General features: G+C 43.3%; 2 protein-coding genes across 4 annotated transcripts; one reads left to right on the top strand and one right to left on the bottom strand.

Moving 5' to 3' along the window:
• The first annotated feature begins 1501 nt into the window (after positions 1 to 1501).
• Dazap2 (DAZ associated protein 2) lies at positions 1502 to 5749 on the top strand. Of its 2 annotated transcripts, none has more exons than XM_026398747.2 (4): positions 1502 to 1609; positions 2613 to 2731; positions 3127 to 3295; positions 4326 to 5749. In XM_026398747.2, the coding sequence occupies exons 1-4, from the start codon at positions 1597 to 1599 to the stop codon at positions 4646 to 4648; spliced, it is 624 nt and encodes a 207-aa protein (XP_026254532.1). In that variant the 5' UTR covers positions 1502 to 1596; the 3' UTR covers positions 4649 to 5749. The 2 variants fall into 2 exon arrangements, with proteins under 2 accessions (XP_026254532.1, XP_026254531.1); XM_026398746.2 differs by having other exon boundaries at positions 3127 to 3372; positions 4326 to 4548.
• Positions 5750 to 6667: 918 nt separating this feature from the next.
• On the bottom strand, positions 6668 to 25492 carry Smagp (small cell adhesion glycoprotein). Of its 2 annotated transcripts, none has more exons than XM_026398749.2 (4): positions 25326 to 25492; positions 24344 to 24415; positions 8238 to 8315; positions 6668 to 7346 (listed from the first exon to the last, which is right to left on the bottom strand). In XM_026398749.2, the coding sequence occupies exons 2-4, from the start codon at positions 24375 to 24377 to the stop codon at positions 7168 to 7170; spliced, it is 291 nt and encodes a 96-aa protein (XP_026254534.2). In that variant the 5' UTR covers positions 24378 to 24415; positions 25326 to 25492; the 3' UTR covers positions 6668 to 7167. The 2 variants fall into 2 exon arrangements, with proteins under 2 accessions (XP_026254534.2, XP_026254535.2); XM_026398750.2 differs by lacking the exon at positions 25326 to 25492 and adding an exon at positions 25131 to 25202.
• Between the last annotated feature and the right edge of the window lie 872 nt (positions 25493 to 26364).

Here is a 26364-nt window from a genome sequence, read left to right as displayed (position 1 = left end):
TTTTTTTTTTTTAAAGAGAGAGAGTGAGAGAGGGGAGAGAGAGAGAGAGAGAGAGAGAGAGAGAGAATTTTTAATATTTATTTTTTAGTTCTCGGCGGACACAACATCTTCGTTGGTATGTGGTGCTGAGGATCGAACCCGGGCCGCACGCACGCCAGGCGAGCGCGCTACCGCTTGAGCCACATCCCCAGCCCTAAATAGCTTGTTAATGTGTGAAGGTGGGGAAAATCTCTTTTGATCAATTCTCTAATTTTAAAACCAGGAATGCTCAAACAAGCTCTGCTTGCCACATAGGACTGTTGTGAAAACTGTGAAGACCAGATGAGATTGTTTCAGAGTGTTCTGCAAACTGTGATGCAATACTGGTCAAAAGCAAGGGTTTAGGGACTGGGGTTGTGGTTCAGTGGTTGTGGTTCAGTGGTGGGGCACTTGCCTGTATTCGTGAGGCTCTGGGTTCGATCCTCAGCGCCATATAAAAATAAATGAATAAAAATAAAGATGTTGCACCTAATACAACTAAAAAAATATTTAAAAAAACCAAGGGTTTACCCAGTTGAAGTAAGTATGGCTCTTTTTATTGGTTTAATTAACTAACCAGAAAATATTTATCAGGATTCTAATGTTATTGAAGGCTATTCTCTCCAAAGCCCTCCTGTCTTAGATGTTTTTCTACCTATTCTAATAAGAATAATATAGAATGTAAACTCCACAAGATTATAGTGTTGGGCTGTTTTGTTTAGCTCCATCTCCTTACTTGTGCAAAACAGGTGCTCAGCAGATATTTTTGAATGAAGAAAGGGAAAAAAATTAATCGCTGCCCTTCAAGACAATTAAATTTGAGGTAAAACAACATACAAATATCCACAAGGCACCCAGGCAGGTCACCTGTAACAGGCGCCAAAGAAAGGGTAGGGCCTCTGAACACAGCTAGCTCTTGCGGAGCACCACAAAACACAACTCCCTCCTTTAAGCGAAAAAGTCAGGAACACACAGAAGTAACCATCCACAGCTAGTAGCTGGTACAAAACAGCAAAGAGTCCTGGGAGGGTCTACTTCAAGAAAGGACAGTGTGAACTGTACTAGCAAAATAAATCTTTCCGGAGCTGAAGCTGACACTGGGCTTGGTGGAAAAGTAATGCAAAACAGACCAAGACTTGGGGAAAATATTTTAGGCAGTTTGGAAAATGGTAGTAACCTATGCCTCTTGTGGAAAGATTGCCAAGGTGAGGCGACCTTGAGTTAGTGAGCGTAGGCAGAAAAAGGTTTCGGGGAATGGTTTCACCGTCCAGCCTCCGAGCGTCCGACCGAGAGAACAGACCCTGTTTCGATACAATACCTGTACATATTTGGTTTTCCTCCAGTAGAGGGATAGGGGTGGGGGTAGAAGTCTAGGGCGTCTGGGCGGGGCCACGCGGGCCCTGCCCTCAAGGACTGGAGGCCGGGCGAAGGGGCGGGGCTTCCGGCGGCAACGGCACTTGGGCGTCGGGTGACGCCGGGCGGGCGGATCGTCACGTGACACGGAAGTGACTCCGAACAGGAAGAGGACGAAAAAAATAACCGTCCGCGACGCCGAGTCAAACCAGACCCGCAGCCACCATGAACAGCAAAGGCAAGGACTGGGGGCGGCTGGGGCCGTCGCAGGGGTAATGCGGATCGGGAGCGAGCGGATTCGGAGCCCAGGGTCAATAAACGCCAGGTCTGGGACGGGCTGCGCCGCGCCCCTCGGCCGGCCGCAGTCCTGGGGGCTGCAGCTGACGCCTTCGTCATTGCTTAACTACCGCTGCTCGCTTCGTCCCAGTCCTTTAGCTCTTAAACTCTGTGGCGCAGTTTGGAGCTGCGGGCTCCGATGTGTGGGGGGGCCTTGTCATGATGGACATCTTCAGGAGCAAATGGGGAGCTAGAGCAGGGATTAGGGTGGGCCAATGGAGAGCTGGCAGAGGCGGGGCGCCCCGCTTAAGAACAACAGGCAGGGCACCGGGTTTAACTAGTGAAGTGCCGGTTGGTGGGCGGCCGGGGCCTACAAGGACCCTTTCCCCCTTTCTTGCGCATTCTTTGCCCTTCACTGGCGAGGCTAGATTTTACCCCTGCCCCTGTGATTGTACCAATGTATTTTCCAGAACATGATCCCTTTCACTTTTTCCCGGTCTCGGGGTTCACTTCCATTCACGTACTCTCTTTATTTGGAAGTCGACCTTGAATAAGAATCTGCGAGGCAAATAATTAGAACCACCGTTACTCATAAAGTCTGGGGTGGTTACAGCTGGGCCTGTGAAGACTACTCAAGAGCAGAAGCACCGTAGATACATCAACAGTCCAGAACCTCAGGAACGGGTCCCCAGATTTGTCCTGCATTCCGGAGGGGGCCCGTTTAGATTTTTCCTTTACATCAGTATGCTAGTGGGAACAGCGCCTTTCCTGTCCAGTCAGAACCCAGCACCTTCCATTTATAAAGATACAAAGACAATGCTTATTTTCTTGGCTTCAGAAGTCAAGCCCTCTGGAGTAGTCTATAAATCTTCTACTTGCTTCCACTAAGTTAGCTGTAGGGTATGTCTTGCTTAATTTTGGTAGCTCTGTATAGTAGGCAACCTATATTTTTTCTTGTCCTCCAGGTCAGTATCCAACGCAGCCAACCTACCCAGTGCAGCCTCCTGGGAATCCGGTATACCCTCAGACCTTGCATCTTCCTCAGGCTCCACCCTATACTGATGCTCCACCTGCTTACTCAGAGGTACTTTAAGTTTATCAAACTTGAACTGGTTGAGAATACTGTTGGACCATATATTCAGTCCTTAAGTCTGCTCTTAGAAACAGAAGTGTCCACATGAGTAATCTAAAACAAAATCCAGCAATTTGTTGGAGTTGAGACTGCATTATCTGACTATCTTATGTTATTCAACAAGTTATTCTGTACAGGTTGCTGTTAAGAAGATGAGTTTGTGGGCTTTTAGCCTAACACTGGCTATAGCAGGAAATGATCCAGAATATTGAATGCCAGTGGAAAAACAACTTGTATAACATAAAAAGTGTAATCTGCATATGGAGAGTTAAGAATTGACTTGATAAAGAGATTTCAAGTAGATATGTCACAGAGTAACATTTTGCTTTCTCTTCTGCCCCTTTTAGCTCTATCGTCCGAGCTTTGTGCACCCAGGGGCTGCCACAGTCCCTACCATGTCAGCTGCATTTCCTGGCGCCTCTCTGTATCTTCCCATGGCCCAGTCTGTGGCTGTTGGGCCTTTAGGTTCCACAATCCCTATGGCTTATTATCCAGTTGGTCCCATCTATCCACCTGGTTCAACAGTGCTGGTGGAAGGAGGGTATGACGCAGGTGCCAGATTTGGAGCTGGGGCTACTGCTGGCAACATTCCTGTGAGTATGACCTTATCAGAAGAAACTCAGCCCATATATTTTAACATTTTGCAGTGACTTCATTCTCTTATCATCCTGGAAAATCATTGCCAGTATTAGTGCAACTGTTGCTATCCGATAGGCAGAAAGTGGTCAGGGGGCAGTAGAACTGTGGCAAGTGATGAGCATCTGGCACATTCACTGGGGTCTGAGTTAACCAGATTGCTTTGTTTTCTTGCCTCATGAGTCCTGCTTGCTGCTTTTCCAGTTCATTTTGGTACTGCAAACTAGTCGAGTAATGCTCTTCATTCATTCCATAAGCATTCACCTGATATTTGCTATCAGCATGATATTGTATTAGGAACTGGATGATTAAAAAAGTAGAATGCATAATCCCTAGAAAGTAGCTTTTAGAAAGATAGGGATTTTAATTTTCAGTGTCTCCTGCTTAGTTCCCCAGTGCATGGGATTTAGAGCCCACATGGTCTTTGCTAAGGCCATCTACTCAGGAACCATATGCTAGAGATGAAGTGGAAATGGTGTCATTAGCAAACCTTTAGTTAGTATAGTGGTCTTTTTAAAAACTAGAGGGCTAGGATGTAGCTCATTGGTAGAATGTAGGTTTAGGTGTGCAAAGCCCCTCAGCACCCCCAAAACACAACTACCTAGGGATCCTGCGAGATCTGTCCCTGTTTTGGGAAAATGAATAGGAGTGATTTTCTACCCTGAAAATTATTTGGGGGCTGGTATCCATAGGCTTAATCTTGGAGCTAGAACTCTTTGAATGAGTGATAGACTCCCTTTCCTGTTTGCGTCTTGGGTTCACAGAGAAAATACACCAGCTTTAGAACTCAATGTGGTGGCAGCACTAGCTCCTTAAATGCTATTGGTTAGCACTCTGCCATCTTCTTAAGGTACTCTGCTTCACCCATGTCTTCTTCCCTTTGCCCATTCTACCTGTCCTTTCCTTTCAGCCTCCGCCTCCTGGATGCCCTCCCAATGCTGCTCAGCTTGCAGTCATGCAGGGAGCCAACGTCCTCGTAACTCAGCGGAAGGGAAACTTCTTCATGGGTGGCTCAGATGGTGGCTACACCATCTGGTGAGGAACCAAGGCCGCTTCTGTGCCGGGAAAGACATCACATACCTTCAGCACTTCTCACAATGTAACTGCTTTAGTCATATTAACCTGAAGTTGCAGTTTAGACACATGTTGTTGGGGTGTCTTTCTGGTGCCCAAACTTTCAGGCACTTTTCAAATTTAATAAGGAACCATGTAATGGTAGCAGTACCTCCCTAAAGCATTTTAAGGTAGGGGAGGTGTCCATTCATAAAATGAATGTGGGTGAAGCAGCCCTAAGGATCTTCCTTTAATTCCTCTGGAGTAATACTGTACCATACTGGTCTTTGCTTTTAGTAATAAAACATCAAATTAGGTTTGGAGGGAACTTTGATCTTCCTAAGAATTAAAGTTGCCAAATTATTCTGATTGGTCTTTAATCTCCTTTAAGTCTTTGATTTATATTTCTTGTTAAATGAAATGCATTAGTTGTCTGCCTCTTCCTTTCCATCCTCTGCCTCATGTGCCATCTCCAACCCTAGTCTTCCATTCCTCCCACCAATCTCCATTAAATCAGTGGTGCAGGACAGAAAGCCAGTCAGACTTGTTTCCTTCTCTCCTTGCACTTCTCCCCACTTGCCATCTTTTAACTCGTCTTTCACAAGGATCCTCTGAAACCCCCTCTGTGCCCCAAGCGCATTGCTTCTGCTTTGGCATCTCCTCAGGCAAAACTAGAGGGTGCCTTTTGGACCCTCCTCATAGGTTGTCTCTGCATACATGAACCTGACCCAGTTTGCTTTGGTGCCAGAAACAGCTTTTGTTTTAACAAAGGATATCAGTGCAAACTGTCCCATAAAAAAGTTTGTTTAAAATATGAGGGGCAAGGAGGAGGATGCATTTCAAAGGCTTGACTTTAGAGCCAAATTAAAGGGAGTTTTCAGATCAAAAATTGGTTACCATTTTTGTCAGTATCTGATGCCACCACTCATAGCTCCCAAGAATTCCTAAACTGGTTAATAGGGTCATATGTGAATGCTTCACTATAAAATGACTTGAGTCCAGTGAATCTCATTAGGGTTAAGAATGTTTCAGGGATCCTTAATATTTTGATTTTTGTTTTCTGAAATTGGATTTTATTTTATCTTATAATTTCAGTTCATCTAAATTTTGTGTTCTGTACATGTGATGTTTGACTGTACCATTGACTGTTATGGAAGTTCAGCGTTGTATGTCTCTCTCTACACTGTGGTGCACTTAACTTGTGGATTTTTTATACTAAAAATGTAGAATAAAGACTATTTTGAAGATTTGAATAAAGTGATGAAGTTGCATTACACCTCACTCCAAGGATTCTTTACTTAGCTTGTTTTTAGATCTATTCTGCATATAACTTCTTTTATATCTCAGCTAGGTGCTGCTGCTGTTCTGTTTTCTTTTAAATAAATGCAGGAGTACAAGGCCAAGATTTGACAATTTTCATGAATTTCACTTTAGATGTTACACCTATTTTCACTTTATTACCTAAACAACTTTCATATTCTGGGATTCTGAACCTAAACTTACTAAGGGAACAAAATTGGTTTCTCCTTACTTGCTCTACAGTTCAAATTGAGGAAAATGTCTTAGTATTGCAATCCCTCTATACATTCCGGGTGACCTTCAGTTAGTTTTCTCAAAGCTCTGTGTGGGGAAATACTGGAATCTAGGCTGCCAAGATTGATTGCTCAGCCTTTGGATCTTGGGTTGCTTGAGCTTGAACAATGAAGTTAATACATAAAGACCTTGAAGGAGGGCTAGCTTAATTCCAAAGTAAACATCTGAGGAGCAATAATTTATACCAAAATATTGTACCTTTTAAACATCTCATTTTGAAACTAAATTCAAGAAGCTTCTTAGATCGATTGTGAAGAAGCTGGTGGAAAAGGAGGTGGGTAGATTTTTCCTTGTTCCCTCTGTGTATACATATGAGATTTGGGACCCGCTGACCCTTGCCAGCATGGAGACAACCAACTCATCTCCCATGGTATGTTTCTGATGATGCTCTTCTGGGACAAGCTTCCTGGACCATCACTGTCTCAAACTGCTGATATAGTTCTAGGGTCCTTATTGTTTAGAACATATGCAAATGGGTTAAACAGCAAAATAAAATGATGTCAAAGTTTAAGCAAAGATAAGTCAGAATGTAGTTACTCCTTGCACATGAAAACCTGATTTTTATATCAAAAAGTTTAATTTGGCTAAAAACAGCATGAGGTTGATGGGGAACATGGAAAAGGGGGCTCAACCAAGGGATGCAGCACATTTATCAGTAAGATCCTCTGAGTCTCCTATCCCTCCTAGCAGGCTTTTCCTATAATATTGAGCCTCTCAGAAGAAATTCTGTGGATATCTCCACTAGGGCTATAGCTAGGTGACCAGGTGAGGGAACAGAGTATAGCCAGTGACACTCTTTTTCCTCCCTTCAACCTGTTAAGGCACATACTCAAATGTTCCCTAGTATAGCCCCACCTTGTTGGCAAGTCACAAACACCAACTCTATTACATGGCCTGGTTAAAAACATAAGCAGTTTTCTCCATGACCCTGGTCATGGACTGGGAGTTCAGTCCTGTTGGCATTTGGGCCTGTGCCCTGGAAGGAGCTTGGAATTGCCCACATCAGTGTCACTCACTGGCTTCAGATAAAAAGTTTCCCCTAATAAATTAAATAGTTGATGTGTTAGCACTGGAGCCGGGAATTAGCTCCTTGGGGCTGAGAATCATTAGATGAAATACTCTTCCTTCTCTCTGCCCTTGGCTGAGTCACTCTCCATCTGGAGGATGGTGCTGGGCTCGCCTTCTGCAGGTTCGTAGGTGACGTAGCTGCCTTTGTTCTTGTACAGGTAAAAGAAGATCAAGATCACGACCGAGAGCAGGGTGAGGAAGACCACGGTGATAACAACTTGGAAAGGAGAGGGAAAATGGAGATGTTTCAGGATTGAGGACCTCTCAGGGGTTTACTGGGTCACCTGAATTAGATGATTTCCTCACTCGTCCTAAGAGTTCTCTTTTTTAGTTAATGTCCACTTTCAAATTTACATTCCCCCACCAAGTCCAACTTCCACAGTACATGGTACCCATGGTATCCAGGATCTCCTATTTCTTAAGGAGGCAAAACTTTTTTTTGGAGGTGGGGCAGTATTAGGGATTGAACCCAGGGACACTATATCACTGAGCTACATTCCCAACCCTTTTTATTTTGAGACAGGGTCTCACTAAGTTATTGGGGGTCTTGTTAAGTTGTTGAGGCTGGCCATGAGACTGCATTCCTCCTGCCTCAGTGTTCTGAGTCAGCTGTACCACCTTGCTCAGCAATGACACAATGCTTTTTGTTTTTGACAAAACTGAATGTCCCTCCCAAACCAGTTCCTGATGATTATGATGAAAATGGGAAGGAAGGAAGTAAACATGTTATCCCAACAGGAAGGATGTTTTTAAATCCATAGCTTCCGGCAGAGTTTCTCTGATCTTTCCCTCTTCTTCACTCACTTAACAAACCATATATATCCTCATTCCTACCCACATACTTGAGTGTAGTGTCCATATGCACCAATGCCTATTTGTGGTCACCTCCCAGCCTACCATTTACCAGCAGTGCTTCTGACAGAAGTTTTTTATAGCCGTGTGAGTGCAAGAACCTATATGCCAGAATGAGCCCATTAATGGATTTGGTCCCTGATGTTGTGGTGTTTTTCCTAGTTCTTGGTTCATCCCACCAGGTTACAGGCTGCTCTGGAGCAAGAGGGCACTTGATCCCAGCGGTCCTTTGGATTTGGTTCAGAGCCTTTGTTACCTGCAATAAGTGCTGTGCTGGCTTCTTCAGCTTCTGGGGACAGGGCCTCGGTGGCCTGCAGAAGCGGGGTGGTCAGTTCTGGAAAGTTCAGAAAGTGGAAAAGAAAATGGTGTAAATTCTTTTGTTCTGAAGCATATTTGTCCCTCAGATTTCATTACCTCACATTTTCCTCTATTCAAAAGGTATCATTCAGCTCTTATAGGAAATCTGATTAGAAAAACCTGGAGAACAGAGGAAAAAATAAACTGCTTTCCAAAGACAATGAATCTTTGCCTAGGTCAGTGGTTAAGAGAATGAGCTTTTGAGACTGACTCACTGGGTTTCAAATGTGAGCTCTGTTCTTTACTAGCTGTATGACCTTGGAAAAATTACTTAACCTCTCTATGCATCAGTCATTTCATATGCAAAAGGCAGGTAATAATACTTTATAGGGTTATTGTGACACAGTAACAGTAAGGATAAGTCATTATTAAGAATGTGTGTGTGTGTTGGCAGTTACTGGAAAATGAACTGGGGGTGCTTTGCAACTGAACTATATCCCCAACCCACCCTACCCCCAACTCAGACAAGGTCTGAGTTGCTCAGGCTGGCCTCAAACTTTCAATTCTCCTGCCTCAGCCTCCCAAGTGGCTAGAATTATAGGCATATGCCAATTTTACATGTTGGCAAGAATACATATTTTTACATCAGTGAAATCAAATGATGAGCATATGTACCTATATAGCTATTTATATTATAGTATTATAGTATGTACATTCTTTTCAGGGTTCTCTTTATAATCATTTAAAAAAAATTTTTTTAGTTGTCAATGGACCTTTATTTTATTCATTTATTTATATGTGGTGATGAGAATCGAACCCAGTGCCTCACACATGCTAGGCAAGTGCTCTTTATAATCATTTTTAATTAATAAAATAATGACCCCCACCCTCATTGAAAACCCTTTTCTGTATTTCCAGGATTGGCTGTATACTTTAAAAGACTCTGAAACAGGCCTCTCCTGTCCTAAAATCTATCCTGCACCCACTTCTGTAGTGTCCATTTATCCTTCAGAGCCTGAAAACCCCAGCTAAGTCATTATCAGAATTGGGGCATAATAAAACTGTAGCCTCCAGAAGTCCCTTTAAAATGTTTCCACGGGAAGTCAAGAAGCCCTTCAATTCTTTCTTAATTAGTATTTTAATGTAACGGCTTGAAAAGGTAAAATTAAGTAGAGGTTACTACAGGTTAGAGTTTATCCAGCAAAGGCACATGGCTGACCCTGGAATCACCCTGGTGTTCATTCAATAAATAACCACAGCAGCACTCTGGACCGTCCACACTTGGCCAGGCGGAGGAAAGCAGACAGGGAGAGCTTCACAGAGCCTACCCTCCACCACACCCACAGTTTCCACAGTTCTGAACCACAAAAAGCATAACAAAGGAAATCCCACATTTAAAAAAGCATTTGGTAGAGGGACCTAATGCAGTCTTCCAGCCAGGGGTGACTTCCCAAGGAAGTAATATTTGAACTGAGAGTTGAAGTAGGGGTAGGAGTTCGCTGGATATCCAGGATAGGGCACATTGTAAGCAGAGAGAATAGCCCGGATTAGAGCTCTGAGACTCAAAGGCCAGAATGGCTGGCACAGAGTATGAGCATGTTCCTGCCCAGTGCCTGACACCTTCAGGTTTCCATCCAGGGCAAATGAAATTATGTCAACAATAGTGACTTGTAAGCCTGTGCTAAGAGGGCTCAAGAGTCTTGAGGGTTCTTTTCACACAGGCCAAGGGGAGCTTCATGAACAGTTCTGGTCCTGTAACAGAGAAGGCAAAGGTAGGCTCCCTAGGGTGCTTCCTCTTCCTCTTCCAAAGACCAGGCCAAATCCTGGCCAGGACATACCATTAGGAATGGTAGTGTCCTCGGTCACCTTTTGACTTTGATTTGTTCATTCACATCTATTATCCACAGAAACTATACCAACCAACTTTGCAAGGCTATTATGTGGACTAAATGAGAAAACACGTAAGTATCATTATAATAGGTACTACTTAAAGTATCATTTAAGGTAACTATATGCTTAGTGATTAAAAGGAAAAGCTGTTTTGGGCTTGAATCCTGTCCAGCCAATTACAGGATGACCTCAAGGAAGTATGTGCAAGAATCTATATGACAGAATGAGCCCACTAATGGAGTTGGTCCCTGATTTTGTGAACCTCAGGGGTTTCTTCATTTGTGAAATGGGAATGGGGTGGGCAGTTTCTAGGATGGGTCCTGAAGATCCTCACCTCCTAATACTGACACCATGTGTATCCTCTAGTGTGTGGGATGGATCCAGTGACTTGCTTCTAATGAATAGACTGTGGTGAAAGTGATGGGATGTCACTTCTGAGACTAGGTTTCACAATCCTGAGTTCTACCAAAAAGATGTCCTGAAGATTTTCTACTTGGTCATTACCTCAGACTGCCTCCTCTCAACAGGTACTTTAGGGAGGATCCCTAAAAATCTCCCAGGCCCACACTCCATATTCCCACCATTGATTCAAAGGCTGCTTCTAGTTTTGCCTTCCTTAAACATATAAGAATTTAAGATACACAAACACTGAGAATGTTAATGTATATTTGAGGTCTAAATATAAAGATGAGTCATTTCACTTCAATTAATCAACAATATACTCTGCACCTACCATGTGCCAGAGACATTGACATAGAAGCTGAGAATGTACCTGTGATGAGGTCAACCAGAGACTAACCATGGAGCTGAATTTTAGTATGTTTTAGATAACAGATACAGAAGAATCCCTGGAAAGAGAATCTGAGAGGGAAGGTAATTCCTGTTTGGGAAATTCCGCAAATGAACCCAATTATAACAACTGCCAGTTACTAAGACCCTAATTTGTGCTAGGTACTTCATATACATTATTATTAATTAACACCATCACTTCAAAGTGGGAGTTTCTGTTTGCTGATGTGGACCCTGAGGCCCAAGGAGAGTTAAGAGGCATGACTCATATTCCACATGAAGTAACAGAGATGGACCAAGATCTGAATCTAGGACTACTTATCTCAAAGCCCAAGCAAAATATTCATGCCAAATGCTTCTACTACTGTCCTTTTCTTTCCCAATAGTGAAACATAACTATAAGGCAACACAAACTTTCCAAAATGTTTAAGGGTTTAAAAGGGATACAGGTGGGCTGGGGATGTAGCTCAGTGGCAGAGCACTTGCCTAGCATGTACAAGGTCCTAGGTTTGATTCTGAGTGCTGCCAGGAAAGAGAGAGTGAGTGAGAAAGAGAGAGTTGGGAGAGGTATGGATACCTATAAGAAAAGCCAGATTACAATCAAATACAGATTTAAAGTGAACTTGATCATAGGTGAGTGGTCAGGAGAAGATAATGTGCATACCGGTGTAATGTGGACAGCATGTTCATTCATATACAACTTTCCTAGCTTTAGTTCTTGACCTGACCAGAGGCAAGCTTTCTCACAACTAGAAAACCTTATGTGTGGTGGGGAGGCAGGGGAGAGGTGGTACTGGGGATCAAACCCAGGGTGCTCTACCACTGAGCTACATCCCAGCTCTTTTATTTTAGAGACAGGGCCTCACACTAAATGTCCATATTGGCCTAAAACTTGTGATCCTTCTGCCTCAGGAGAACATTTTATCAATATAGGAAGATCTTGAGAGAAAAAAAATTCAATAGAATGCCTTCTTTGGATATAGTTGGTTTCCACTTCTATTATGCCATCTGTAGAAGCAGTAAACACAGATGAGGGAAGTAAAAAGCAATTTACCTTGAAACTAAAATAATGAGTTAATGAAGAAGACATACCTTTCTCAGATATTTTTTTATTTTTAAATTTTTTTTAGTTGTAGATGGACATGATCCCTTTTTTTGTTTATTTATGTTTTTATGTGGTGCTGAGGATTGAACCCACTACCTCACACATACTAGGCATGTGCTGTACCACTGAGCTACAACCCCAGCCCTCAGATTTTCATTTTTAATGAAAATGGTCAGTACTAGAAGCGAAGTCTCTTTGGAATCTACATCTAGAAGAAGGAAGCACCCAGCCCTGGCTGCAAACGACTGACTTGGGACTCAAGGTTCAAATGCTAGTGGGGACTGAATTCTGCCAATATTTTTATTGGGGTTGTTATATTTGATCAGAGCGCTGGTTGCAATGTTCTGTAAGAATTATGCTGTCTGCCCCACTGCTATTTTTTCCTGAAGTCCTTGTTCAATAATGTAATTTCAGAATGAATCTTTTAAAAAATATCCGTAACATTTTCTAGCAGAAATGCCTATTTTAGAGGCTACCAGAGACTTAGAAGAATAGTGTCAGGAAGCTATATGTAGTTCAAAGTTGCAAACAAATTTGAAGGACAATTTCAAAAACATTGTATTTGGAATCAGAACATGGAAAGAGCTAGACTTGATATTTGGGACTGAAGATGTCAGGTTGGAGGTAGGAGAAAGCAGAATTCCCCCAGCACTTTTTTGCCTCTGTTTCCTATCAAAGAGAATGATTTTTACACTATGGAGCAGTAGGAGCCTTGGGGAATGGAGAAGTGAGATGGAGAAAAAGGAAGCTTCCCAGAAAGTGCCAGGCCAATCTAAAAAGGGTCCAGAGACATGATAGTCAAGGGATCTGACAGCTTGTAAATAGATCTCTGTTGGAAACATAGGAGCTTCTGAGGAAGAGAAAGGGGCCAGGAACCTGAAGGACTGAGGATTGAACCCAGAGGTGCTATACCACTGAGCTACATCCTCACCCCTCTTGATTTTAAGACAAGATCTCATTAAGTTGCCCAGATTGGCCTTAAACTTGTGATTCTCCTGCCTCAGCTTCCCAAGTTGCTGGGAATACAGGTGTGCACCACTGCACTTGGCTAGAAGGTGGATTCTGTAAATAACTAGTGAGCTTGACGGGCTTCCCCAGCAACATTCTGGAACAAGTTATTAGGGCCTGCTTCAGGGGCCTTGAACTCAGAAGAGCAATCATTAAGGGTAAGTATGGGACCACCAAGAGCAGGCTGGGGCAGGCAAGCTGTGTAGCCTTCTTAGACTGAGATTCTAGGATTGTAGACAGAAATTAAAAAGTTAATTCAATAAGCATTTAATGAGTGTGAACCCTGTGCTAGGCTCTGGGCACAGATCAGTGAATGAACCAGGAAAGAGCTTCTACCATTACTGTTCTTCCAAAAACTAAACAAAAGTTTCATAGATCCAGTAATCCCATTTCTGAATATATATACCTAAAAGAAATGAATGGGACTCAATGATATGTATACCAGTGTTCTTAGTAGCATTATTTACAATAGTCATAGGTGAGACAATCTAAATGTCCATCTACAAATGAATAGATAAACAAAATGTGTGTGTCTGTGTGTTCACAAACTCTGTGAAATATTATTCAGCCTTAAAAAGGAAGGAAATTCTGACATGTTACAACATGGAAGAATCTGGGGGCTGGGTTATGGCTCAGTGGCAGAGCACTCTGTCTAGCACATGTGAGGCACTGGGTTTGATTCTCAGCACCACATAAAAATAAATAAATAAAATAAAGGCATTGTGTTCATGTATAACTAAAAATATTTTTTTTTAAAAAAAGCATCTGGAAGATATTTTGCTAAGTAAAACAAGCCAGGCACAAAAGGACAAATATCTGATTCTACTTATTCTACTTATCTGATTCTACTTATATTGATTATCTAGAATAATCAAAATGCATAGAGACAGAAAATAGAATGGAGGTTGTCAGAAGCTTGGAGAATATGGAATGAATGTTTAATGGGTGTAGTGTTTCAGTTTGAGATGATGAAAAAGTTCTGGAATGGATAATGACAACAGTAAATGTCTGACAATGTGAATATATGTAATGCAGAGGGCTGCACACTTAAAAATGGCTCAAGCCTGTAATTCCAGCAACTCAGGAGGCTGACACAGAAAGATGGCAAGTTGGAGGCCAGTCTGGGCAACTTTGCAAGACCCTGTTTCAAAATAAAACTGAAAAAAAAAACAAACAAACAGGGATGGGGGCGGTGCTGGGGACATAGGTCAGTGGTAATGTGCTCTGGGTTCAATCCTCAGCACATCTCCCCCCCAAAAAAGATTAAAATGGTAAATTTTATGTTATGTATAATTTTACCACACACAAACAAAAACCCTTCTCTTCATACAATTTGCATTGTTATAGGGAGAAGATGGTAAACAATAAACAAAATGCATAAGAAAACATAAATACAAGCAGGAAAGGGATAGGGAGTAGGGATGTGGAGTGGGTTATAATTTTAAGTATGGAATCCGGGAAAGCTTTACTGATGAGGCAATTTGGGTAAAGTCCTAAAGAAGATGAGGGAGGCAGTCATACAAAGATCTGGGAGACGAATATTCCTGGCAGAGAAAACAGAAAGTTCAAGTTAAAAGTACTTGGGCTGGAGCATGCTGGGCATGTTAAAGGCATAGGATGGAACAAGAGGAAGAGGAGATGAAGTCAAGGAGATAACTGAATGTGGGCCTAGTAGGCCACTAAAAGGACCTCAGTTGTTTTTGGTACCATGGATTGAACTCAGGGGCACTCAGCCACTAAGCCACATACCCAGCCCTATTTTGTATTTTATTTAGAAACAGGGTCTCACAGAATTGCTTAGAGCCTCACTTTTGCTGAGGCTGGCTTTGAACTCATGATCCTCCTGTCTCAGTCTCCGAGCCACTGGGATTACAGGTATGCGCCATCGCACCCAGCAGGACCTGAGTTTTATTTTTGTTTTGATACTGAGGATGGATCCACTTCACCCCTGAGCTACATCCCCAGCCATTTTTATTTTTTATTTTGAGACAGGGCTCACTAAGTTGCCAAGAGTCTTGCTAAGTTGAGGCAGCCTTGAACTTTGATCCTCCTGCCTCAGTCTTCTGAGCTGCTGGGATTTCAGGCATGCTACCTTGCATCTGGCAGGGCCTCAGTTCCTCTGTGATGAGAAGCTTTTATAGGTTTCTGAACAGAAACAGATTAAATTTCCATTTTAAAGTAATGCTTTTTAAGCTTTGTTGTTCAAAACAATCTCTTAAGGTTCTTGTTAAAATGCAAACTCTTGATTCTGTAGGTCTGGGATGGGGCCTGGAATTCCAAAGACTACTTCTGAAACCCTGAGACCACCATGTTGTGAGGAAGTCCAATTAGTCCAAAGGGGAATAAGAGGTCATGGGAAGGGAAACCAAACACTCATGGCTCAGATGGCATCAACTGTCAGATGTGTGGGGAAGGCCACTTTGGACCTTGCAGCTATACAACTGAGCACAGGTGAAGTCACCAGAGGTATGTCCAACCAACCCAATGAACTGTCAAAAATCATAAATTGATTTTAATTTGTTGTGTTGTGAGCACTGAAGACAACTTTATACCTTTATACATACTAGACAAGTGCTCCAACACTGACCTACACTCTCAGGCAAATTATTATTTTAAGCTATCAAGTTTTGGGGTGGTTTGTTAGGCAGCAGCACATAACTGAAGCAGAGATTTATTTTTGATTTTTTGTAGTGCTGGGGATAGAACCCAGGGCCTCCCTCATTCATACCAGGCAAGTGCTCTACTATTGAGTCACAGCCCCACCCAGGAATTGATCTTAAAAGATTCCTGTGACTACTGTGTGAACAACAGGTTGTGGAAAGGTGGGGGCAAGGGTAAAAGCAGGTTGTACTCTTCAAAACTAAAAGGGGAGACTTTTTCCAGTTTACACAAAAGCCTTGATTGGACTTAGCAGCAGCCCAGTAAGAAAGTGACGGGGTTCCATTCTATTGTGAAGCAAGGACTGACACATTGGACGTGGGGTAGAATCAAGAATGACACCAATGTTTTGGGCCTGAGTAACTGAAAGGAGGTAAGGCATGCTGTTATCCAAGATAAAGAAGCCTGAAGGAGAAACAGACTTGGAAGGGACATGACTGTTTATCAGATATACAAGTGCAGATGTCAGACTAGAATTTTGAGAAGAGATTGGGATAGAAGATTAAAACAAAAAACAAACAAAAAATCCCAACCCATCAGTATACTGAAGACCAATAGGGTGGGTAAGACACAGGCAGGAAGTACACATAAAGAGGGCCAAGGACTAAGCCTAGGGAGACTGAATAGCAGGTAAACAGATCAAGTATGAGGACTGTTCACTGAATTTCACCACACAGAGGTCACAAATGACCTTTGCAAGTGCTGGTGAAGTGCTGAATATAAAACTGTGGTTTAGGGTGGGTTCAAAAAAGAAATGGAAGAAGCACTGGAGGCAAAATATAAATAAACTCTTACAAGAAGTTTTTCTGTGAAGGTGAGCAGAGAAATAGGGCTGTGACTAGAGGGGAAAGGGAGTTTGGTTGTTTTGTTTTTAGGATGGGAGAAATGCCAGCATGTTTATGTATGGACAGGAATGACTCATATGAGAGGGAACAATCGATGCATGTCAGGGGAGAGTGGCTAGAACCATGTCCTTGAAAGAAAGGGACCTCATGCACAAACAGAGGGGTTGACTACAGACAGGAGCAGAGTGGATCCATTTTAATAGCAGGAAATGCAGAGTAGGTGGCACAGACACAGGTAGGAGGGAGATAGGGGTGGGGCTTTGGCAGTTCTCTTCTGAGAATTTGAATTTGCTCAAGAAAATAGGATGCAATGTCATCTGTTAAAAGTGAGGAGAGGATCAGGCATGGTGGCACACGCCTGTAATTCCAGCTACTCAGGAGGTGAAGGCAGGAGGATTACAAATTTGAGGCTAGCCCGAGCAACTTAGAAAGATCCTGTCTCAAAATAAAAAATAAAAAGGGGTGGGGATATGGCTCATTAGTAGAGCACCCCTGGTTCAATCCCCAGTATTAGTGAATGAATGAATAAGAATGAGGATAGGGAGGGGGCTTAAGGAGAGAGGTGCTGCATGAGTTGATAGAGGTCCCCCAAATGTGATAAAATTGTTTATAATATCCTTGTGAGAAGGGGAAACTAATTTAGTCTGACTTTAAGGACTAAGTAAGTGGGGCAGTAAAACTTGTCTGAATAAAATGATGCCAGTATAGAGAGAAGTTCTTCCCTGGGATTTGACCTTAGTTCTTTTGGATTGATACTGTTATGCCAAATCACACCTGGGTCAAGTTAAGACCTTCATGTAATCAAAAATAAAATTAAGTCAAAAAACAAGAAAGTCCAATATATTAGGGCAATAATAATGATTATAGCATAACACACACACAATATGGCATATATATATATACTGAATATATATCTAGATCTATACATATCTCCAGAGTTTTTGCAAGGTCTTTGGTTTTGGTGTGCACTTCACTGATACCTTCTACCTGGATTTAGCATCCAGGGGTTTAGTGCAGCCTTACTTTGTCCCACTCCTAGACTGCTGAGCTCATTTGCTGTCACAATTTTTAGGTGTCCAGGCAAACCATGTCAGATAAGGAAAGTTTGCAAGAGAAAATTCAGGGAGAGCGAGGCTTGAATTCTGCCTTCTAGTAGGCCAAGGGGTGACTATTCAAGAGGACTAAGCACAGAAAATAGAGAGAAAAGACAGATGTCTCCTGGACAGAGAGAAGGGAAAAAATGAACACAGGTTCATGGGCTACTGGAGAGAAAATCTGAACACAGAATAAGAGTTGAACTAAGCTGACCCTCAGGACCTCTCTCAGATTTAATTTCAAAAAATTTTATAAATTCAAAGTGTTCTATAAGAGTTCTCTTCAAATACAATTTTTTTAAAGACAGAGAGAGAAAGAAGAGAGAGAGAATTTTTTTAATATTTATTTTTCAGTTTTCGGTGGACACAACATCTTTATTTTATTTTATGTGGTGCTGAGGATCGAACCCAGTGCCCCGCACATGCCAGGCAAGCGTGTTACTGCTTGAGCCACATCCCCAGACCCCAAATCCAATTTTTGAACTGGTAAAATTTCAGCAAAGTCTACAGTTTAATTATAGACTAATCATATTGTACCAATGTTAATTTCTTGGTTTTCACAAATGTATGTGCATAGAAGATAATGTCGTTAGAGAAAACTGACAGTTTCTATAAATCTAAAATTCTTCAAAAATAAAATATTTAAGGATGAAGCCCAGTGATAGAGCATCTGCCTAGTTTGCATGAGGCCCTGGGTTCAACCTCCAGCACTGCCAAGAATAAATAAATAAGAAAATCAAAACTTTGAACCCCTAACACAGTGTCCTGGGAGCTTATGAGCAAGGCCTTCAGGTTCAAGTATCAGAATTATAATCAATATTTATGATCTGCAGTTTATAAAACACACATCATTTTATCTCCACCCCAAGAATGTGCAGATGAGCAAGCTGAATCATGTAGCCATGGACTGCGCAGCAGTTAGCTGAGCGGTGTTTCAAGCCTCTCTCCTTAGTCCACAGGACACTACCAACTCTCCAAGTTCTCTTCTTTGTCTTCAGTTGGGCATTTTATTTACACATCCATTGGATAGTGTTCTCTGTATTTTATGGCAGAATGGAAAGGGTGTTCACTGTGGCACTGTTTGCAAGAGTGACACATTTCTGAATGTCTGTCAGTAGAGAAATGCTGAAATAATTACAGGCCATCCATTCTGGAAACACCATACAGTTGTTAAAGAGAATATGATAGGGGCTGGGCTGTGGCTCAGTGGCAGAGCACTTGCCTAGCATGTGTGAGTCACTGGATTCAATTCTCAGCACCACAAAGAAAGAAAAAAAGAAAGGAAGGAAGGTCCATTGACAACTAAAAAAAAAAAGAGAGAGAGAGAAAGAGAATGTGTTAGGGTTGGGCATAGTGACATGGGCACCTGTAGTCCCAGTTACTTGGGAGGCTAAGGCAGGAGGATCACTTGAGCCCAGGAGTTTAAGACTAGCCTGGGAAATATATCAAAACCTTGTCCTGGGGTGGGGCTGTAGCTCAGTGGCAGAGCTCTTACCTAGCATGTGTGAGGCACTGGGTTTGATCCTTAGTATCACATAAAAGTAAACAAATAAAATAAAGGCATTATATTCATCTACAATTGCAAAAAACAAAACAAAACAAAAAAACCCTGTCCGCCCCCCCCCCCCAGTCCCTCCATAAAAAAGAATGTGGTAGGTCTACAACATTACCAGGACAGAGTATGTATACCGCTTGACAAAAAAGCAAATTGCCACGTAATATGCATCATATGAATAAATCTTTGTAAAAAAAAAGAAAATTTAAAAAATCTTTATAAACATGCACACCCATGTCTGTATGTACACAGGAAAGGAAAGGTCTAGAAGGCTTTCACTAAGGGGCTTTTTTTTTTTTTTTTTTGGTACTGGGGCTTGAACCCATGGGTGCTTTACCTCAATCCTTTTTATTTCTTATTTTGAGGCAGGGTCTCACTAAGTTGCTAATTGGCTTACCAAATTACTGAGGCTGGCCTTGAACTTGCAATCCTCTGGCTTCAGCCTCCTGAGTCTCTGGGATTACAGGTGTGCATCACCACACCCAGCCAACATGTATTAATTTTTAAATGAAAAAAATAGACAACAACAACAAAGTAAACTCAGTTCAGGAAGCCTGGCGTGAAAAGGGAAGCAACATGCTTGGGTGAGCTCAGTGGCCGAGCGCTGGCTTAGCATATGCAAGGCCCTGAGTTCCATCCCCAGCACCTAAAAAAAGGGAATTGGGGGCGCTGGGGTTGGGCTCAGTGGTAGAGCGCTTGCCTAGCATATGTGAGGCCCTGGATTCAATCCTCAGCATCACATAAAAATAAATAAATAAAATAAAGGTATGGAAAAAAAGGGAGGGGGAATGGATTAAAACCTTCCCCCCATTATCTCCTGTTCCTTTCCAGTTTTTTCCTGTCAACTTATCCAAACAAAGAAATAATAATGCTATTCTCTACCTTCCTTTCTTAGGTTTGGGAAGACTGCAGGAATTTTTTTTTAATATTTATTTTTTAGTTGTAGTTGGACATGATACCTTTATTTTGTTTATTTTTATGTGGTGCTGAGGATCGAACCCAGGGCATCGCATGTGCTAGGCAAGCACTTTACCACTGAGCCACAACCCCAGCCCCCCCAAGGACCATTTTTATTATAGGTGGGAGGCCAGGGCAGAGGACCACAAGATTAAAGGCTCCACCCAAGTCCCAACCAATAGCAAATGACCTTTAAGATCTATTCTGTTCATTCAGTCTTCTTGTTGACACAGATACTGGCTGGTTTCTTTGTGGTCCTTGTTCCCAGGTGGAACTGAAGCTCTTATCACTGAGGCATCAGATCTGTTGCCTCCTGAGGCTGCCAACCTACTTATTTGCTCTAGACCTGCCCAGCAAAAAGGTGACTCCCCCAGTTCTTACCGTGGGAATCCACCCTGGAATTTTGTCCCTTTCTCCTTCCTTCTCTTTCATGTGTGCCAAGTGGTCAGTGGGGTGGAGTGAGACCGTGGGAGCAGTAGACCATGACCGAAAGAACACAGGCTTGGGAGTGAGACAGATTTGGCATAAAATCCTGCCTGTCATGATTAACTGCACCATGTTGGGAAATTCTCTCCCTCTCTCTCTCTCTTTCTCTTTTTTGGTGGTGCTAGGGATTGAACCCAGGGCCTTGTGCATGTGAGGCAAGCACTCTACCAACCAAGCTACATTCCCAGCCCAGAAAATTCTCTTAATCACTGAAAATTTCTTAACTTTCTTGAACCTTGGCTTTTGCTTCAGTAAAATGAGAATAAAACCTGCCTCACAGGGTTGTGACAAGGAATATGAACGATGAAAAATGCTTAGTGGAGACGAATACCTATAATCCCAGTGATTTGGAAGGCTGAGGCAGGAGGATTACAAATTGGAGGCCAGACTCAGCAACTTAGTGAGGCCCTGGGTCAAAATAAATTAAAAAATAAAAGGCTGAGGTGTAGTTCAGTGATAAAGTACCCTTAGGTTCAATTCAAGAAAGAAAAGAAGGGAAAAGGGAGGAAAGAAGGGAGGGAAGAAGAAAGGAGAAAAATGCTAAGTATCTTAAAATGGTGAGGCTGACTTGGGAGGTAGCTAATGATTATTAGGTGGCAAGAGATGGGCTTTCCCCGGTGGGGTGGGCAGAGCCCACCAAGGTAAAGTTTCAGTTGTGCTGTTTCTAACAGGGCTGACTTCTGCACTGGGCAAGGTGCCTAGGGTACACAGAACTTTTGTGGGCCCGTGAAAATGCTTTTTAATGATTTTAATTTTAATTTCCTTTAAAATTTAAGAAGAAACAACAAATTTTAGGTTAAATAATATTAATGTTGCTATATTGATTATTAACTATAGGTAGATAATATTATTATATCTTCCTTATGCCAAAGCAATTATAAAATACAATTTTTAACTTTTTTTTTTTTATGAAGAAACACACAAAGGCAAATGTGCCAAGGGCCAGAAAGGTTATACATCAGCCTCACTTTCCACCCCTAAAGGATATCTCCTTTAGGATATCTCTACAGTTTGGGCAGAGGGATAAGGAGGAGGCATTGGCAGGAAAGGTGGAGTGAAGAGCTGGACCCTTGATCTCATCCTTCAAAGAATAAGCTGTCTTCCTGTCCGTGATTGCTATTTTTCTTCTTCTTCTTCTTCTTTTTAATACCTTTATTTATCTATGTGGTGCTAAGAATCAAACCCAGTGCCTCACATATGCTAGGCAAGTGCTCTACTACTGAGCCACCACCCCAGCCCCTGTGATTGCTATTCTTTTCTCCATTTCTGTTCCTGAACTTACATTTGCTTGGACCCTGTGGGTAGGTATTTATATGTCCTAAAATATCAGTCATTGGGTCAAGAATGTAAATATTAACAAAACAACAATATAACAACTCAATTAAAAGATGGGTAAAGACTTGAACAGACACTTTCCCAAAGATATCCAGATAGCCAATAAGTACACAAAAAGATGCTCAGCATCACTAATCATTAGGGAAGTGTGAATCAAAACCACAGTGAGATACTACACTTTACACCCCGTATGACTACTCCAAAAACCCTAGAAAATAATAAGTGTTCATAAGATATGAAGAAATTGGAACCTTTGTACATTGCTGGTAGGAATGTCAAATGGAATAGCCACAAGGAAAAATGGCATAGTGGTTCTTAAAAAAAAAATTAAACATAGAATTACCACATAATACTGCAATTTCACTTCCAGTTATATATCCAAAAGAACTGAAAACAGAGACTTAGACAGATATTTGAATACCCATGTTCAAAGCGGCATTATTCACAATAGCCAAAAGGTAGAAGCAACCCAAGGGTCCAACAGAAAAATGGATAAACCAAATGTAGCATATACATATGATGGACTATTACTCAGATTTAAAAAGGAAGGAAATTCTGACAGATTCTACAACATGGATGAAGCTTTAAGGCATTATGCCAAGTGAAATAAGCCAGATGTAAAAGGACTAAAATTATATTACTCTATTTATATAAGGTACACAGAAGAGTCAAATTCATAGAAATAGAAAGTAGAATGGTGGTTGCCAGGGGTCAGGGGAGGAGAGAATGGGGAGCCAATGTTTAAACGGGGATGGAGTTTCATTTGGGAAGATGAATGGATGGTGGTGATGGTGGCACAACAATGTTTATACTTAATACCACTAAAGTATACACACAAAAATGGCTAAATGTTAACACTTGTAGTATTTATATTTTACCACATATTTTTGAAAAGGAAGAAAGAAAAAAATGTAAATAGTTCCCCTTTGCTCAGCTCTTAACCAGCCATGCCAACTACCCAAGTATCACCTCTTTCCCCCCATGGGCAGTTCATTCTGGAAGTCCCCTGTCCTCTCCTGCTGAACACTCTCCTGGATAAGCCCCAGTCTCTATAGCTTCACACATGGCACTACCATCATCTAAATGATGTATTTAGATGCATCCCTTTTTGCCTGGACAAACACTCATATCCTGCCAAGGATGCTCAGATCCCTTTCTCACTGAGGGGTCTCAGTGGATTGAGCTGGACTTTTGCTTATTTTTCCTTTTTCTTAGCCTTCTCACCAGACAACTACAAGTCTGAACTGTATTCATCACCATTCATAGAAAACACTGTCTTGGACTTCCCTGGGGGTTATCATTTGCCCATTTTCATATCAATAAACAGGAATGTTGGTTCTAATGACAAATGAGACTGTGCATATGAAAATGAAGGAATATAGGCCAAGCAGTTCTTCCTCTCTCACCCTGTCTAGCAAATGCAATCAACAGCGGGGTGCAGTGGTGCACGCCTGTAATCCCAATGGCTTGGGAGACTGAGACAGTTGCCAGACTTGGCAACTGCAAGGTACTAAGCAACTCAGTGAGACCCTGTCTCTAAATAAAATACAAAATAGGGCTGGAGATGTGGCTCAGTGGTTGAGTGCCCCTGAGTTCCATCCCCGGTACCAAAAAAAAAAAAAAAAAAAAAAACCGTAAATATCTCATAGTTTGTTTGACCCAGCCTGATTATAAAACGGAAGCTGAGAATCCATTTTCAGTGTCATGAGGTAGATCTCTGCCAGAGCATACTTCCAGGGAACAATGGGGTTTTGATACTGGGTCTGTGTAAGTGGAGTGGAATTAGAAGATAGAATCCCTTTCCAGGGAAAGGTGGGTTTCTAACTAGTACTCAATGTTACTAGAGCTTTCTAGATACTAGGCATTGTTCTAGGTGTTTTATATGGACTATCTCATTTAACTGGACAAAGAGCCTCATAAAATTTTCCTTATTTTACAAACCAGGAAACTGGAACTTAAAGGTTAGCTATACTATCTTTTGCCTCCCTATCTTTGAAAGGTTCCTTTTCCGTGTTTAATTATGGGGGTTGCTGCCACACTCTTTGCCACACCTATGAATGATTAGAGGAGTGAATGTAAAGCTGCTCCTTTAGGCTTATAAAGAACTTCATAAAGTCAAGGTTATAAAGCTTTAAGTAGTAGGGCCAGAACTCTCCTGGTCCAGGAGACTTCAGAATAAAACTGCCCTAAGGGGCACACTCTGTAGCCTCTTGCTTTCCAGGATGTTTTCTTGTGTGAGGCAAGCAGGGAGGGCTGAGGCCTCTGAGAATTCCAGGTCTAGTCTAAGGGTAGGAGAGGTAGAACAATCCTCTTGCTACTGGGTTAGGCAAGGCCTTCACCTACCTCCAGGAGAAGGCGTAGTCGGGAGGTCAGTCATTGCTGCCAAGGGATAAGTACCTTGCAGGAGAGGCAGATCTGTAGGAAGAAGGAAAAAGTCAGTAAAGAGGTGGGTGGGCCTGGAGATTCCTTTGGTGCCAGGTTTTCTGGAGTCCCTTCCCCACTTCCTTTTTCCCTTACAGCTCGCTTGTCTTCAACCCTTCTCTTTGGGTCTCTCTGATTATCTCCTGGGGGTCCAGGTAACAATCTCTCTCCAAGAGCAGATCCGGGGTCCCCCGTATCTGGGGTGTGCCACCTTTGCGACCCGTTCACAGGGCCCCCAACTTTTACCTAAGAAACCTCTTAAGAGCCGAAAAAGTTAGGCAAAGTGTTGCAAATGCCAAAACGCGACTACCGGTACCTGGACTGCTACAGCCTGGAGTTTGGGCGGAGCCGTCCACTAGGTGTCAGAAGAGGGCCGACAGGGTCAGGCCCCGCGGGGTGGGGGCAGGGGGACCATCTGACACCGAGACGGGATGCAGGGGGCCCCCAGATGCCTTTCGGCTGGTCTCAAACCCCGGCTTCTCCGTGCTTGGCCCGCTTCCCCACAGTCCTGCCTTCGTTGTCCAGTGCGCCGTCCGGGCACAGCCCACCGAACTCACTGGCGCGCCCTTGCCGAACCCCAACCTGTGACTCCCTCATCCAGGGACCCCCCGCAAACTCCGCGGATGTCGAGGGTCTTGCGTGGACCGTGAGGGTTGGGTGCTCGCCCCGGAGGGCCGCCGCGCCCCACCCCGCAGCCCTCCTGAGTTACCGGCATTCGGAAGGGCTCCGCGCGCAGAGGGGCGCCGGTGCGCGCCGGGCGGCGGGCCGTGCGTCCCGGTACGCTGAGCTCCGGCCGCTCTGGGTTTCAGTTCCTGCCGCGGCCGAGGTGACTGCCGAGTGAGTGTGGGCGACCGCGCGCGCCTAGCGCTCCCGCCTCCCCAGGTCCCCTCCTCCGCGTGCTCACCTTACCAGTCGGACAGGCTGCCCGGCAGGGCCCGACGCCGCTCCGCGGGTCCTTTTGAACTCGACGGGGGCGGGAACCGCAGAGATTCTCGGCGGCTCGGAGAGGCCGAGCGAGAGGGACGGGCGGAGGACCCCGCGCGGGAGGAAGCCGAGGACAGACGCGCAGAGTTAGCGGCGGAGGCCGGCCGGAGTGGGGGTGGGAGCCAGGCCGCCTGGGTGGGACAGGAAAAGAGGACAGAAACCGCCCTCTGCAGGTTCCCTCTGCCCGCCGGACCGCCTCTGCTCCCTAGGGAGGAAAGGCTGCCTTCCTTTCTCCAATTGTCACTGTGCTCTCCGTCCGGAGCCGCTTCCTCTCTCGCCCAGAGGCTCCAGAGCAGATGGGATCTGAACCCCCTGCTAACTGAGGTCCGTCGGGTCTCCCCGGGGTTGACGTAATTTGAATTTTCTGTAAGTGTGGAAAATTACATATACCTGGTTTGCGTATCATTTATGCAAATTGTCTGGTGTCCCGAAACTTGGACTGTAAGCTAACTTAGGAGGCACACACGCGGATGGTGAGACATTGCAAATGAGGTAGGCACAGAAACGAGGCCTCACCCAGATCTTCCTTGTTCAACAATCAACCGAGGCAGTGTAGTGTGGAGGGTAAGAGTGTCGTGGACTTTGGATTCAAACAGACCCAGTTCCGCTGCTTGCTAGCTGTGTGACTCTGGACAAGTTAACACCTCCAAATTCTGTTTCCTAGCAGAATTTAGGAGATTTGAAAGTGATCATTGCCTATAAAGCCATTTCACAACCACAGTTCTAGCATATGGTAAGCACCTTAATATAAATGTTAACTAGCACCATACTTTTAGCTCCCTTTTGACTCACTTCTTTGTGGCAGGAAATGTTCCCACATTAATCAGAGTACCTCAATGAGTAAGAGGATGTAATAGTATACAACACAGGCTGTGGAATTGGCTCTGCTGTGTAATTTTGGACAAGTTGCTTCTGTTTCATTTCTTTTTCCTGAGGGGAATACCTGTCGCACCATAACA

The sequence above is a fragment of the Urocitellus parryii genome, chromosome 5 (assembly GCF_045843805.1).
Source record: "Urocitellus parryii isolate mUroPar1 chromosome 5, mUroPar1.hap1, whole genome shotgun sequence".
Lineage (NCBI taxonomy): Eukaryota > Metazoa > Chordata > Mammalia > Rodentia > Sciuridae > Urocitellus > Urocitellus parryii.
Note: the sequence above shows the minus strand (reverse complement) of the source record. Positions and strands in the feature narration are given on the sequence as shown.